The sequence below is a fragment of the Artibeus jamaicensis genome, unplaced genomic scaffold (genome assembly GCF_021234435.1).
Source record: "Artibeus jamaicensis isolate MK-2021 breed Jamaican fruit bat unplaced genomic scaffold, CSHL_Jam_final contig_432, whole genome shotgun sequence".
NCBI classification, from domain to species: domain Eukaryota; kingdom Metazoa; phylum Chordata; class Mammalia; order Chiroptera; family Phyllostomidae; genus Artibeus; species Artibeus jamaicensis.
In genome coordinates, this window is record NW_026521828.1 from 13,316,535 (window position 1) to 13,333,046 (window position 16,512).

Sequence of the window (16,512 nt, forward strand, 5' to 3'; positions counted from 1 at the left end):
CTGGCTGGGGAGGAGACGTGGCAGAGGATGAAGTCCACTTCACACTTTATCAGTCAGTCCCGGGCCAACTGAGGCCGTCCTGAAACTGGGCTGAGGCCCCGACTCTCTCTCTCCCCTATACCAGCAAGAAAGGCCTCTCCTGAAATTCCTCTTATTAAAGGAGCAATATTTTTTCTATTCAAAATTACACAGTATTCAAACAAGGAATTGGGATCGCTTTAATTCTGCAAGAGACTGCTGCAGCTGAGTGTTCTGCAAGGCTGAGAGCTGACAAATCTGATGTGTGTGCTCCAGTAAAACACAGGGCAACTACTTAAATTCGAATCAGATAAACCATCAGTAATTCTTCAATACACGCATGCTTCATTTGGGCATAGTAAAGAGTGTTTGAATGTAGCATTGAATAAAAATGGATAAAATCCTCACCTTTGAGGAGCTTACTTTCTGACGGGGGAGTCAGACAACAAGCAAACCAGAAAACAGAAGGGAGTGATACCTGCTGTAATGACAGGAGGACATGATGACGCAACAGTGAATGACAGGGATCATGGTGTGGGGACGGGGTTGGAGTCTCCCCAGACGGAGTGGTCAGTGAAGGCCACCCCGAGAAGCTGACCTGCATGTCAGGAAGCCAGCTTTGGGTGGACCTCGGGGAAGAGCACCCCAGGGAGGGGAAGGGCCAGTGCAAAGTCCCTGAGGCAGGAAGGAGCTCGGAGGCACTGAGGAATTGAGGGCAGGCCAGCAGAGGGGCAGGGCGTCCCCACAGGGCCTTTCAGGTTAGAGCGAAGAGCACAGGCTCCGTTCAGTTTTCAGCAGAGGTGTGATGCCCTACTTTTTCGAAGGGTCCCTCCGCTGTGTGCGGAGTGGACTGAGGGTGAGGGACACGGCGGGACTGAGAGATCACCGGGAGGGCCCTGCTGGGGTCCAGGTGAGAGATGCTGTGCTTTAATCACCTGGAGGGGAAACGGTGGAGGCCGGACACACAGGGACCAATTTGGGGAAGGTTTTGGGGGCCTCGCTGAAGGATTCCATGTGAAGGGCTGAAAGGAAGAGAGGAACTGGGGTGAATCCCAGGTGTTTGGCATGAAGAGCTGAGGGGACCAGGTGCCGTGTCCTGAGGGGCAGACTGCGGGAAGAGTGGCTTTGGGGGTGGGGTTGCAGGTTAGTATCTGTTGGGGCTGCAACCTGGGGAAGGAAGAACAAACCGCTCATCATGGCTGCAGTACAGACTACAGAGAGGAGATCCAGACCCAGTGTTTTGGGCCGGCAACTCGACTCTCCCACTGAGGTGCAGACACGCGAAAGTAAGGGGAGTGTGTCCCCTGTGGTCCGGCCTGGGAGGGGCCGGGGTTGCTGTGAAGGGGCAGGGGATGCATGCTGAAAGTTTTCTAATAGTTTGTGTGTGCCTCACTGTGTTTGTTCATAGGTCAGAACAGTTGCTGTTCTGACCTATGGCTTTTTTTTGGTGAGGGAAGAGGGATGAGAAAGACTATGTGATAAAAAAATTAAAAATTTAGGGGACATAAGTAGGGGAAGGTAGACCCACAAACAGTGCTTATCGGGAAGTGTCTTGAGAGAATGAAGCAGCGGCTGGCTGCAGTCACCAGAGAGTGTCTGAGGGCACAGTCCCGGTGACGGTGACCTCTGGCCTCTTATGATATCCACTTGTTTTCAGTTTTGAAAGAGAGCACCAAGTGAAGGGCTATTTTTCAGAGTCTGAGGTAGTGAAGGGTCAGGAACGCACAGACATTAGAGGAAAGGTTGAAGAGCCGCGGAGTGTTTGCCCAGGGAGGGGGAGCAGGGGGGCAGTGGCACGCCCCGCGCGGTGGGGAAGGAGCAGTACTGGCTTGTGTGGCCTGGTCAGTCCTTCATTAAGTGCTCACATGTCCCAGAGACTGCGCCAAATGCTGTTGTGCCTTATCCTGTTTCAACATCCCAACAACCCTTAGAGGCAGGGCTGCAACCTGGTTTACGCACAGAAAGGAAAGCAGGGTTTTAAAGAGATGAAGTGACTCGTTCAATGAGGTCACATAATGAGGTGAGTGTGGAGTCAGGATTCGAACTCAGGCGCTTTGCAATAGGAGGTCCAAGGGCCTGAGTGCCCCAGCTTCCATGCATGACCTTCTCCCAGGTCCAGCCCCCCTTGCTCCCTAGGTTTAATCTCGTCCTCAAATGGGAGCATTTTAGACACCCCTGCCCCTCCTGCCTCCACCAGGACTCAGTAAAAAGTCCTCTGCACTAAAAGCTGAACCCTAACCCCATCTCCTGCCGTGGTCTCCATGTCTTCAGAGGGCTGACACTACAGACTCTGGGACCTGGTGCTCAGACCTCAGCCCAAAGACTGAGACCCTCCTACCCACTCTGCAACCCGACCTGGCCTTTATCTCCGTCCTGCCTGGACCGCTAAGAGGTAGTTGTCACTGAGAGCCCCCTCGGGGCTCTGACTGCCTGGCGGATACCTGCTGCTCTCCCGCCCACCCTGGGGAGTGTGCCCTGGGACCTCATGCCTCCCGACCTCACAACTCCTTCACCGGACTAGCAGCCGGATGTGCCCCAGGCCCAGCTCTGCCCCAGGGGAGAGGCCAGGACCTCAGTCGCAACTAAGACACCAGTTCATCCTATGAAATGCCTACAGGATGACACAGTGGCTGGCTGATGTGGAGATTTGGATTTGTTTTCCGGCTTGCTGCTTTTGAAAGCCTTCTATATGTTTGTTAGGCACCGGCTTAATCCTGTAAAGTAGATTGTCTCCTGCAACGCTCCAGTCCCCTGAGTAGTGAATGGGAGCCACGTGAGTGCTATCCATGCACCGGTCTCTCCCCGGGCCAGGCGCTCCCCTGATGTGCCCAGAAGCCCAGAGATCCCAGACTCAAGACAAGCAGCCTCTTCCCTGGCTGGTGTCCCACTTCCACGTCCCATCTCCTTGACCTGGGGCCCACTGCTCCCCAGGCCCAAGCTAGCGCCAGACGTAGATGCTGAGACACTCTGGCGGAAGGAGCTGACCCTCTCCCTCTGCCCGGAGCCTGGCTCTGCTCTCACACAGCAGCCCTGGGACCTCCTCCGTGTCTGTCTGCTCTGGACCCTGTAGCAATAGCCCCAGTTGGCCAAGACAGGGGCAGTCGGCACTCTCTCAGCCACAGGACCTAGAGTGTGACTCGCTGTGCACCACTCAAGACACTTCCAAGAGTCCTAGGTGGAGAAGGCAGGACAGTCCCCTCATCCAGGGAAGGTGCAGCAGACCTGGTAACGGTCCAAATCTTTCCCGAGGGTTGGGCAGCCTGAGGTGCAGAGGTACCTGGGAGCCCCGTAGTTCCACTCCCCAGTCCCATCCTGTACCCCCAGCTGCTGAACAGCATGCCAGTCACTGGCCAATCAGAAAGAGAACCACTCTACCAATTCCCAGTCAGGGCACATGCCTGGGTTGTGGGCCAGGTCCCCAGTAGGGGGCATGCAAGAGGCAACCACACACGGGTGTTTTTTTCCCTCTCTTTCTCCCTCCCTACCCCTCTCTAAAAATGAATAAATAACATCTTTTTTAAAAAAGAAAGAGAACCTCTCTATTCATTGTGAGCAGAAGGAATTTAACATAGGAGGTTACACAGGTGAATGAAAATCTGAGCCCCAGAGATTAACAGCAAAAAGACATTCCAGTTCTCAAGCTGGAGGAACAAAAACAGGAAGCATAGCCAGACCTGCCCAACAGGCCCTGAGGCCCAGACCTGCCCAACAGGCCCTGAGGCCCTGAGGACGGGGCCATCCCCTGGGAACCAGAACCACGGGGAAGACCAGCTGCAGGCTGGGATGCAGCCTGAAGCAGAGAGAGGGAGACTACCTTGGTTTCTCCCCTCCTCCTGCCTGTCAGTGCTTCCCATTGGCCAAACCCGCCAGGAAACCAGAGGGCAAAGGATCCTGGGAACTGTAGTTCTCTGAAATATAGGACAGAGCAGAGCAGGGCAGAGAATGATCGTGAGAGCAAACGAGCAAATATCCAATCTCTGGAGACGTAAGATGCTCTGAAGGGGTGGCTGCTTCTCCTACATCCACGCTAGTCCAATCCTTCCTGGGGTTCTGGGCTGTCCCAAACCTGCAGCCACTGTTTACAGCTCTTTCCACTCCCAGGGCCCAAGGATGCCCAAACCTATGATGACAGGCAGATGGGCCCGAGGCAGGGAACTCAGCACCCCCCTGAATGTCCTGGGTACATGGAGGCTGCCTGAGACCTCAGCGGAAACTGAACAGCAGCTGCTGAGGCTCATGGGCCCAGCCATCAAGCCCATGAAACACCTGGTTCCCTCATTCTCTTCACTCCCCTGCAAGAAACCTGGCCCCAAAGCTGCTGGGTCCCTTGGGAACACCCCAAGACGACGCTCCTGGCTGCAAGCATTCCTGCAGTTCCAGTGTGCCTGATTCTGCCTGCGCACTGGCCCAACATCTCCGCAGTGGCGAGTGGGCAGCAGAAAGCCCTATGGCTGGAGAGGGGCAGGAGAATGCAGACCACTCACACCTACGAGCGTTGCTGCGATGGGATGCCTGCCCACCCTGACCCCACTGGCATGGCTGGACCAGTGAAGGTCAAAGGGGAAAGTGTCAGGAATGTCTCTGGAGTGTGACAAGTCCAGCACTTCATCTACACAGGCTAAAGGCCAGGCCTTGTCACCATCCTGGAGAAAGGCCCTGCAAACCTCTCTCCAAATGTCACACCATTGCTTCTGAAGTCCCCATAATAATGATAGCTGTGTTTCTTCAGCATGAGTGAGCCATTGCTGGGCTAAGTGATTCTATAGCAGCATCTCATTTAATCCTCAAATGACTCTTGTAGAATAGGTACTATGGACATCCTCATGGGGGAGTCAGAAACTATGGGGCACCATCTCACGAAACTGTGAGGCAGCAGCAAGTGACAGTGGCAGGAAAGGAAAGGTCCGACGGAGGGAAGTGAGTGCCAGTGAGTTGGGGGGAGGCACAGGAAGGTGCTTCAGAGGAAATATCAAGATATAAAACTAATTCGTCGGACGAGACCCTCCACCCAGTGAGCGCACACTCAGGCAGAAGAGACAAAGAGGGGGACTGCTGTGGCCACACAGAAGACTTCACACCAACAGACTCCAACAAATGAAACCCTGGTTTCTGGCTTCTCTTGAAAAGTCAGTCTACCCGGCACCACTGGGCCCTCATTCTGATGTGGCAATATAGGTTGGAGCCAAGAAACTTCTTTTAGACCAGGGGTAGCAAACTCACTTTCATGGGGGCGGGGCACATTAGCCTCACAGTCGCCTTCAAAGGGCCGCATATAATTTTAGGACTGTATAAATGTAACTACTCCTTAAGAGTTAAGTGAGAGCTCGGTGCTGCCACCAGGTAGAAACGAGGTGCCAGGCCGGGTAAAACAAGGGGGAGGGCCGGATTCAGCCTGTGGGCCTTGTGTTTGCCTCCTGTATTTTAGACTGAGCATGTATGACGGGGTCCAACACAGTCCCCGCCACTCTCTAATGTCTTTCACCTGGTTCTTCCCCTGATTTGCACCACCTGCCGGGCACCAGCAGTCCAGCTTGGCTCCGAGGGCGCCTCCTCGGCCTCCCACAGGTGACTTGTAGAGCGTTGCTGCCTCCTGGTGGCAACAGCTCACATGTTCCCTCATTGCTCAGCCGTGATGCCGCTGCTGCTGATTGTGTCATTTACTCCTCTCACCCACCCTGTGAGAACAGGAATTGTACCCATTTTACAGGTGAGAAAACAGAAAGGGTACATTCAGAAATGATCAATAAGCAAACATGTGATCCCAGGGGGAACACTTTGTAAGTATATGATTGCCTAACCACTGTGCTCTACACAAAATAATATTAAATGCGAAGTATAATTGAAAAAATATCAAGGAAGAAAAAGAAGAACAAACAGGTGAGCAAGGTTACATGAATGGCTTGTTCAGGATCTTAGCCCCTCGTGATGACGCCAGGAGTGGAAACCAGCTCTTTCCTTACCCCAGTCCTGGGAGGGTGTTCGGTCTGTTCCTGTCCGCCAGGCCCTGCTGCGGCTCTGCCACTCTGGAAGCCAGGCCTGGGCGCAGGGAGCCAGGTGCTCCTCGAGATAAGCCAGAACTCTACAGTGAGTGCTTCTGGGGCCGAGTGGGGAGGACGGGGAGATGGGGGGCCTCATCGAGCTTCTTCACACACAGATAAGTGCACTTGCTTTGTGGTCAATCAGGCCTTGAGCTCAGCTCTTCCCAAGTTCTGGGCACCTTTCCCAGCACTATGCTCCTCCCCAGGCCTGAGAAGGCCTCTTTGCCCTTTCGCTTTCCCCAGTCCTACTTGGCCCACACGGCCCAGCACCTCCTCCAACAAGCCCCTGTGACTTCCTCAGCCCCCTCAGACCGCCTCCTGTCTGCCGTCCCGTGGAGCCAGGTAACTGCCTCACTCTCGTACGTCTTGCCTCTCCGGCTGCCTGGGTGATTCCTCCGAGGTAGGGTGCCGGGGTCCTGTCCCCTTGGGGATGTTCATCAGCAATATGTATAGAACATCTATCACTTAAGGCATGGGACATGTGTAGGATGATTCCAGGGGACTTGCACCCTGAAATACAACCCTGGGCCTGTCACTCCTCTGCCCCAAACCCTTTACTGCCCCTCCCCCACCCCACCCCCACCCATGGCTCTCGGAATAAAAACCAAAGCTCCTTACCATACTGACCTCTAAACCATCTCTCACTGTACCCACCAGCCCTACACATACCCTGTGTTCTAACTGCAGCATTGCAGTGTCCTGACAGACCGTGCTAGCTCTTACCTCTGGGCCTTTGCACATACCCGCCTCCCACCTGCACTCAACCCTAGTTACCCATCAGGCCTCAGCTTGGATATCACTTCCCTCAGGAAGCCTTGCTGAGCCACCAAGTCTGAGTCAGGGCTGGACCCTTGCCTGGGCTCTGGTGGTACTTGTTAATTCCCTCCCCTAGAACTTACTCGGCGAGTAACTGACTGTTGACTTGTCTGTCTCTCTCCCCAGCTGTGCACTCTGAAAGGACAGGGCCCTTCTGTCTGACTTCTTGCTACATCCCCAGCTACTGAACCCAAAGGTGTACTGTGGCCACTCTTCAAATGAACACACGAATGAATGTTTTCGTTTTCATGTATAGCAAGTGCCCCGTGAACGAATGTGGCACTGGGGCACCTGACTACCCAATGGTGAGAGTTGTACAAATTCCAGAGATGTTTTCATCTTCTCAGTCCTTTATTCCCAGTAGTTCCCATCAGTTATTCACCAAGCTAGAGCTCGTCACGACAACCAAGAATCCACTCGTCTTTCCTCTGATAGTGTAATCCTGTCTTTCTGTCCCAAACTGGGCTGGGGCCCAAAAGGTGAAAGAGGTCTCACTCTGCTGCAGGGAACAAGGGACACCCCTGTGAGTCAGTCTTCCACTCCTGTCAGTTCATAGAAGAGTGAAGTAAACAAGACACAGTGCAATTTGTGTTCTAGGCATTTGGGGGAAAAGGGCACATCACGCAGAGTCCCCTGGAGAAAACTCAGGCCATTCTCCCTCTCAGTGTGCATTTTCTCACCTTTCGGTGACTCAGCCTCCTTCTCTGGTCCGTGAGAAACCACACCATATGCTGCTGAACACTTTGTATTTTCCCCTCATGAGACCAATTTGGTTCCAAGTGGATTTCAGTTTCCTCCCTTGTGCCTGCAAGAACATCCAATTTTGTTCAGGTCCCTTTTAATGGCACTTAATAAATATACATTCTGGGACCTGACCAAGCAGACTGTTCTGCGTCAAACCACCTCCAAAGCTGCCTCTTCAAAACATCCAAGCTAGTGCAAAGCTCGGAAGTGGGGGGTGCATAGTAGCTCAGTGGGGGGGGGGGCCCATTTTCCACCCCAGGCCTCTCATCTACCACTGTGTGTCTAGGGCAGAGGTCCCCAGCCCTGGCCACACGCTAAGCATGCGGAGAGCCTTCTGAGTCCTGGAGGCCCAGGCCATGCCCCAGACCAATTACATCAGCATCTCCGGTGGGGTCCTGGTATCAGCCATAGCTGAAAGCTGCCCCGTGACCGCAGTGAGCAGGCATGCTGAGAAACCCTGAGCTGGGGTTCTAGCGCTCAGCAGGCTCTCAGTCCGTATTGTGGAACCACAAATGGGTTTCTTATTTTATTATCTGCTCTCCTATGCTTCCTATTTGTATCAGCAATCTGAGAAGGAAAGAGAAAGGAAAATGAGTCAAGAGCATCTTGTAAAGTGAATTTGGGGCTGGGAAAGGGCTTGTGGAGTTGAGTTTCCCTGGCATTATGCAACCTTCATGCTTTCACAAGCCCTGAGGAGGTGAGCTACACGCCATCTGACACAGTCCTGTGTGTATATTCTTAAGAGCCCCCTAAAAGCCAGAGCTGACAGCTATAGGCACTACGGGTGTGATAACACAGAGCTTAGTCTCAAGTGACACCTGCTTTTACACACTTTCTAACTTGGGTTGGCCCCAAGTTTTGTCATCTGTATTAAAGATCATGCTGGGTCTCTTTGTTCTCCTATGGGTCTTGTAATTATCTGAGCCCAAACCAACATCCTACAGATGATTCAACAGTGGCTGCACCCAAAATTGTCCCCGTGGGTCAGTTTTTTATGGAGGGGTTTCCATTTCCAGGTTCTAGAAAGGGATGACAAGTTCAGGGGGTTGGCTACCTGGAGAGCAGCACTGAGAAGGAGCCTGCAGTAGATCCTAGGGTGACGGGAAAAGACACCATGCTGACGAATGGCATTGGCCATGGGCATGGGGAGGGGCAACGTGAACACTAAGGCTGGGGCCAGCCTGCGACCACTTCCAGCACAGCCTGCTACCAAGAGCAATGTATGTTTATATACACTTCACACTTTGCCGGGAGCTTCCACATCCTTACCCTCATGTCATTCATGACACAGCCCTGTGAGTCAGGTCTGTGTGCATGGGAAGCAGGAGGCTCTCTCCTGTGTCTCAGGTCCCACAGCCAACTGACACCATGGCCACTGTTGCCCCAGGCCCCTGGTGGCCTCCTGAAACCACCTGGGGTGCCCCTGGCTCCCCTTCTTCCAGACACAGGAAGCCAAGCCTGACCTCCCTGCCCACCAGGCCTGTGCTCCCCTGCTTCACAGTGTTCTTTGTGATTTACATGCCCTTTAGCCCCTGGTTCAGAGAACACAGCAACAGTATACAGACACTTGGCAACAGCCTCACACCCCTACCTAATACACCCTCAAAATCTCCTCTTCCCTGGAACAGGCTGCATTTACCTACACACATCCTAAAACTGTGGCTTGGCCACACCTACTCCCAGGCCCAGGCTAGAGTTTCCTGGGAACCTCTCCACTGTCCTGACGAGCTTGCTCCCCCACTAGAGCGGACTCTCGAAGGATCGCTGCCAAGCATAGCTCAGCTCCCAGCACGGAGAAATGAAAGACGACTGGCCAGCCGTGGTGCCTCCTGATGTAGGAAGTCAGCCATCAGGGCGGGCAGGTCTGGGCTCCTCCAGTGCCCCTCCCTGCACCCACACAGCAGGCAGGTAACATCTGGGTGAACTTCTTTGTGGGCAGGTCCAGATGGGGGCACAGGTAGGCCAGGCTGTGAGCTACAGCAAATCCTTAACGACTTGACCTACCAGTCAGGGTGCTCTGACTCCAGCTCGGAAGCACCTCTTTGCGGACACCTTGAGCTGTCCTGATTGAAGCCTTTCGAGCCCACCCACACCGGCATTCTGCAAGGCATGCCCACCTCTTCCACTGCCTGCTGGGAGCCCTTCGCTCCCACCCCGCTGCCCCCACCATGGCCTGACCTCCCCCTCCATCCTGCTTCTCTTTGCCTCTCTTCCGTCCGTCTGTCAGGGGCTCACATGCCCCCGATCCTCCCCCCCTTGACAACAGCAGCTCAGCTCCGAGAAGGGCTGCCTAGGAGGGCAGACTCCAGCCCCACGGTGTGGGGCTCAGGGCCCTGGCCAGGAAGCTGGAAGGCACGTATCCCTGCTGTCCGTCTGCCTCCACGAGGCTCCATTCCGGGTTCCCCTCCTTGTCCTGAGCCTCCAGGACAGTCACGGGCTGGCCCGCCTGCAGACTCACTTCATGGCTGCTTCTGGCCACAAAGGGGTACACTGCGACCACCTGAAACACAGGGGCGACACAGCGGTGGGCCCGGGCAGGGAGACAGACAGAGAGGCTGTGGACCCAGATCCCTCCTCACAGTTCGTCCTTGTGGCTGGACAGTGTCACCCCCCAACACTTCCCACCACTTCCTTTCTGCAAATAGCTGCGTCCACTCCTCCCACGGAGGTGTGACGGGCTACATCTAGTGCTCGGCCTGTTTTTGATGATCACGGATCTGTGATTCCATTTGCCCCATTTTTCAGATATGGAGACTGAGGCTCAGAGAAGTTAAGGAACTTCTTCATCACACAGGTTGTTTTGAATGTGTTCACAGGGTTGTGCAGCCATGACTACTGACTAATTCCAAAACATGTTCAGCCCTAGAAAACCCACACCAGCTGGCGATCACTCCCAGCCCTCCTGCCCCCGGCCCCTGCCAGCCGCCGATCTTCCTGTCTCTGTGCATTTGCCCATTCCGAACACTTCGTGTAAATGGCATCATACAAGACTCAGTCTTCTGTCCCTGACTACATGTGGTGGCACATATCAGCACTTTCTTTCTGCGGGTCCCACCCCTAGCCAGGACACTGGGATGGCCACCAATCAAGGCCTCAGCCTCACAGGGTACTGCCCCCTCACCCCCAAATCAGAGAAAAATCAAAGCCCCATTCTAGGTGGCTATGGGGAGGCAAGCCCCCATAACTCACTCCCAAACTCACCTGGGTCCTGGTTGGGACAGATGGGACCCGGGCTGAGGTGGGCTCTGGTGTTAGATGTCGGAAGTCCTCTCGAGGCCGTGCCTGCTCCTTGAGCTTCTCCTCACTGGGGATGACGTGGTACAGCTCCAGTTTCCCAGCTGGCACATACCCCCGATGGCCTAGGGACATACAGACCATGAATCTGGCTGCAGGCCCCCTTCTCCGTCCCTTTAGTGACAGGAGATTGCTACCATGCACGGGTACCAATGCCTTCAACACAGCCTCACAGCACTAAGGAGCACCTGCAGAGGACATCTAGGAACCTCTCAGCCCCCATCCCTGCCCTCTCTGTCTCTACCATCTGCTTGCACACCCCCAGTGACAGGGAGCTCATTGTCTACCAAGGCAAGCCCTTGGTTTTGAACAGCTCTGGCGGAGAGAAGTAGTTCTTCCTCGGTCTGGGATGAAGACGGCTTTCCCGGTGCTGGCACCACAGCCCCTCCCCTGAAGTGGCCGCCCAAGCAAGGCTGCTTCCTCGCCCCAGGGCAGCCTTCCCCACGAGGCGGAAATTGCTTTTCTCTTCTCCAGGTGTCCCCGGTTCCTTCTCATGCAGCGGCTACTCCTGTGCCGTTCTGGCTACCGTCATTACGAGCGGCCACCCCTTCCTGAGAGCACGCCGGGTGCCAGAGCTGGCACTATCTAGTCTGCACGTCAACTCTCCATTTTACTGCGGGCCAGCCGAGCTGGAGGGGCTCAACGCCCCTCCAAGACCGTGCAGTGAAGGGTGGCGTTGGGCTCCAGGCCCATCCTTGCACCCCGGGGGCCTTGCTTTAATCCCCATTTGGCTGTTCTCAACGTGACTTAGAGACTGCTCTTTTGTGATTTCTGCAGGATTTATACTGTTAGACTAATGTTTTCATAGACTCACTGTTTAAAATGTAGTCTTGCACTATACAATAATATGAATAAAATCATGGGTTTATGTACTAGTTATATTTTTCTAATATACATTAGTATCATTAGTAATAATTATAATAAACTCTCTGGTTGGGGAGACAACTCTCCACGGGTCCCCTCTCAGTAACCCTGTGTGACCTTCATCCCGTGGGTCACGCATCTTCTTTGGAAGACAGTCCACTGGTCCATCTCCTCCTTGGTTCAAGGTGCCACTTGCCTCCTGCCTGGTTACACTGGGGCACCCAGACCTGAGTGCCACACCCCAAGGGCGTGACCAGTGCAGAGGGGACCAGACAACGCCTCCCTCATTCTGGACATCAGACATCTGTCCATGTAGCCAGGATCCAAGAATCCCTTCTCTGTGTATGTCCTTCTCTCAGGTTGGTGCCGAAGTTCTGTCCACCCCAAGGGTCTGTGAGGTCCCCAAGGCAGGGTTTTTGTCTTCCTTGCACAGCACCTAGCACACAGTAGGTGCTTGATCACGGCTGTAGCAATGCAAGACTGAACGCCTGTTTTTGACATTTCCCGCACGTACGAAGCTGCCTGTGCTCCAAGCCCTGTGCTTCCATCAGGGCTCACTCCCACCTTGGATTTGCATAGCCAGACTCTGGCCCACACAGTTTGCCCAGAGGGAGGGGAAGGGCCCACAAGTCCTACGTACCCCCAGTATCCACCAGCCAGCGGCTTCTATTGCCTTTGGTGTCCTGATTTTGAAGGAGGGCCACGATTTGGCCCCGTGGCAATGTCAGGTCCAGAGTTCCAGCCCCGCTGATGTTGCCTGTCACCTGGTACAGCTTTCCTGGGCCATACCTGCTCAGGAGAGCCTGCACCTGGCGTTCAGCACCCGGGAGCAGTGGCTGGGGACAGACACAGACAGGCGCTTGAGTTAGGGCGTCAAAGCTGGGGCCAACATCTGGCCAACAGTCGCCTAACAGACAGCTGGATCCGATGAGAAACACATGCAATTAGTATCTATGAGCCTCTCATCTAATTCTCTAAAATCCCTCCAAGGCCTTTACTTCTTCAGTTTTCTAAAATTTTAATTCAAGTTCTGAAACTTGCTCAGCTACAAAACTCCAGGGCCGAGCTCTAAATTCTGCCCATAGCACCTAGCTAAGTTGGTCCCCACAGAAATGCCTTGCTCCGGGCTTTCAACCCCCATAGACTGTGAGCTTCGTGTGGGCACCGGGCCTCACTCATCAGGCCTCCCAGCCAGCAGGGGGCAGACACAGGCAGACCTCCCACATGCGGGAACGAGGAAATGCTAGCTTTCTCTCTGGGAGTCTCCCATCCACAAGTATTGTATTTACTGAGCACCGGCTGTTAAGAAGGCATGGTAAGCCTTGTGAACGACGTAGCAGAAGCACAGGAGAGTGTTGCCCTGGTGGAAACTGCCACCAAGGTGGGGAGAATGATTCAGCTCAACCAAAAATCTCCTGCCAGGACCTTTGTTTTTCATTCACTGCTTCCAGCAAAAGTATCAACAAGAAGGAACTTGGGGGTGAATGTCCCTTTTTTAAAAAAACAAAGAAGAAACTAAAAATGTTGAATATAGGTTTTCTCTCCTGCATATTTATATTTGCCATATTTACGTGGTTAGTTATTTCTGGGTGGGAGGTGCTGGGTTAGGGAGACAGACAGAGGTGCCCTGCAGAGACTCTCCTGTTACCCATACTCCAAAGGGTTCCTCAAGTCAGGATCGAGAACCAGGAGAGCCTAAGGCTCCTAAAAAGGAGGCGGAGAGATGAGGCAGCTTTCCTTCAGACCAGTGGTGTTAACGTGAGTACAAAAGCCAGCAGTGTAGACAGCATGGGCCTTCTTTCTCAAGCCTGGCAGCCGCTGCCCGGTGCAGAGGACAGCAGCGTGCTCTGGGTGGGCCACCTCCCTCCTGTAGGCTCTGTATGTACCCTCGGCCAAGTAAGTCAGGAACTTATGGGAGGTGTGTGTGGCGGTGGTGGGGAAGGTGCGGGGGGGGGGGGGGGGGGCGTCTTTTCTTCCAATTTTCAACGCACACTGGGATTATTCTGTTCCCATTTGTTTCTTCCTTTTGTTTTTCCAAGTCTTCTCTTTTTTGTGCAGTCCACAAGGGTTGCTTTTCCAATAAGAAAAATGTTGCTTTGTCACAAGTACAAAGAGAGAAGAGATTCTCATGACTCATTTGAGTGCCTGTTCCGTTCTTCCTCGTCTGCACACTTCCTCTCCCCAGGCGGCAGGGCCGCGAGACCTCTGCCGGGGCAGCCTCCCGTGAGGGAGGACGTGGGGGCAGGGGAGCACCGGCCCCAACGTGTCTCTCTGTGCCTCTGGGCCCCCTTTTTCCTGCTGGGGAGCCCTGGGGCTGTCTCCTGGCCCTTCACGTCACATCTCACGTGGGACTGAATACACAGTTTCCGTTCTCTCAGACCCTGGGAGCCCCTTTTCCCTTCAGCTCCTTCAGTTACTTTTAAAATATACTCCACATAGGTAGAGTCTTCATGCGGACTGCCTGGAAGATACCCTGTCCTTACACATGAGAGAATCTAACTTTACCAACAAAAAGCACTTGGCCATCCAAAGTTTTGTAAACTATTGTGGAGCTGAAATACTGTCTTTTACAATAAAAAGTCCCATAGCACACAAACTTTGTTATAAAATAAGTAAGTCACAGGGATGTAGTGTACAGCACTGGGAACATACTCTATAATACTGTAATAACTTTGTGCAGTGACAGATAGTCTTACCACAGTGACTGTATATATATATATATATATATATATATATATATATATATATATATATATATCCTAAGGCACATAAATGTTGAATATACCTGAAATGAATATTGTATGTCAACTCTAGTTTAATTTTTAACAAATTTGCCCTGGTTGGTGTGGCTCAGTAGATTGAGTGTGGCCTGTGACCCAAAGGGTCACTGGTTCAATTCCCAGTCAGGGCATAAGCCTAGGTTGTGGGACAGGTCCCCAGTAGGGGGTACTCAAGAGGCAACCACACATTGATGTTTCTCTCCTTCTCCCTTCCTTCCCCTCTCTAGAAATAAATAAATAAAATCTAAAAAACAAAAAAGAAATTCAATACTGAAAAGAAAATTGAAGTGACTTCTTATTCAAACCTGATTCATCCTGAATGCTGGAAGAAAGTACTGTGCGAAGATGATGAGAAAATGATACATTTTGATGGAAAATATGAAGAAGTTCCAGGTTTGGGGATGTGAAATGCCACTTGCTCATTATTCTGCCAAATTTTGCTCAGTATTAAAGTGTTTGGGTTTTCTTATTCCTGACCCAAGAGGTCCGTTCTGCTCTGATGCTTACTGGCCATAAAGGGCATACGGGGGGGGGGTGCAAATCCCACCCCCCAGCTCTCAGAGAGAAAGGAGAGAGGGAAGGGGGGATGTTTCCATGGTAATGGGAAACACTGAAAACAGAAAAGGAAGAAGAAACAGGGGATTGAACCTCGCCACAGGGTGAGGTGAAAGGGGTCACTTACCTGTACAGTGGGAGGTGGCAGCACTTTCTCAAAGTTCTCTTGAAAGGAGCGAAGCTGGCGACTGGTCTGGCTGAGAACATCCTCCACCAGTTTCCTGAAGGCTGGCTCAGAGAGCTGGTGGTGGGGTAGCTGGGTAGGGACAGACACCGTCAGCCCACATGTAAACCCAGGCGAGTTAAGATGGGCCAGCTGTCGGTTTTGTCTGCCTACTGACGCACTTTCCTCTGAGAGCACGTCTTTCTCCAGGGGGCCAGTAGGACAGCAGAACGACCTGTCACAGTGCTCTAAGCAACAGAACTGGCAGTCATGGCATCCCTTCTCCCAGCCACCATGATCAGGCCAAGGAGTGGACAGTGGACTCGAACAGGCCAATCAGAAGCCTCCCATCAGATTTAGGACGTGAAGGCTGTGACTGACAGGGCCGTTCTTCCTTTGGATTCTGAGCTGTAAAGGTAAGTACTCGGACTGTTGGGAGTCATCTCTCCCACCACACAGAGAAAGGCCTGCCTGAGAATAAAGCCAATCCGAAGAGGGAAGCAGAGCTAGAGATGGAGTGAAAGTCAAGCCCTGATGACATCATTTGCAATGAACACAGCCAGGCCTCGAGCTAATCCCACAGTCTCATCAGGCCACACAGAAGTGAGTGGGACCGCAGAGCTGACAGAGACGGGTCCCCTCTGCTTGTCTTCAAATTCACTGCTCTCGGTCCTGATTTGGAGCCTCTCTTCCCCTCCCCAGGTGAACCGAGGTTCTACTATGCAGGTCTTTCCCGGGCTCCACAGGATGGGACCAGGGGAAAGGGCCCTGAGACAGAGACAAGGAGGCCCCGACTTCCTGCACTACAGGGCCAGCCGAGAGCGGAGGACACCCTCTTTCTGCTTTCATGAGGTAGGCCTCCCCTACGGGCATCAGCAGCACTCCCTGGCACCCTCCTACCCCAGCCTACGTACAAGGGGCTTGGGTAGCCCTGGAGAGAACACTAGCGGGTGGGAGGAGAATGAAAAGATCATCTCATCAGATCTGCTCTCGGCCTTCGGGAAAGAGGAATGCTTCTTCCCGCAACTTGGTTCAGGCCTAACTGAGGTCAAAGAAGAAGAGCCCATAGTCCCAGCCTCCTCAACGAGGAGAAACAGCTTCTTCCATCACCCCAGCAGAAGGCAGGCTCTGAAAAGTGCTAAGCAGAAGCACATCCTAAGGGCTGCTGGAGAACAGAGGATGAGGAGATGGGGGTCTCCCACCTGGGGACAGGGATTCTGAGACCTCCATGGACATCTGT

General features: G+C 53.3%; 1 protein-coding gene across 5 annotated transcripts in view; it reads right to left on the reverse strand.

Annotated features, from left to right (window-relative positions):
* Positions 1–7,142: 7,142 nt before the first annotated feature.
* The window catches only part of ARHGEF37 (Rho guanine nucleotide exchange factor 37), a 40,625-nt gene continuing 31,255 nt past the window's right edge, over positions 7,143–16,512 (reverse strand). For 2 of the 5 annotated variants that reach the window (XM_037161887.2, XM_037161888.2), the window contains exons 10-14: positions 15,237–15,365; positions 12,415–12,610; positions 10,818–10,975; positions 9,795–10,116; positions 7,597–7,677 (exon numbers count right to left, since the gene is read on the reverse strand). In XM_037161887.2, coding sequence (XP_037017782.2) covers positions 9,907–10,116; positions 10,818–10,975; positions 12,415–12,610; positions 15,237–15,365 — 693 coding nt within the window. In that variant the 3' untranslated portion in view covers positions 7,597–7,677; positions 9,795–9,906. Of the gene's footprint in view, positions 7,678–9,794; positions 10,117–10,817; positions 10,976–12,414; positions 12,611–15,236; positions 15,366–16,512 lie in introns of all 5 variants that reach the window. The other 3 variants (XM_053665908.1, XM_053665907.1, XM_053665906.1) reach the window with 3 other exon arrangements.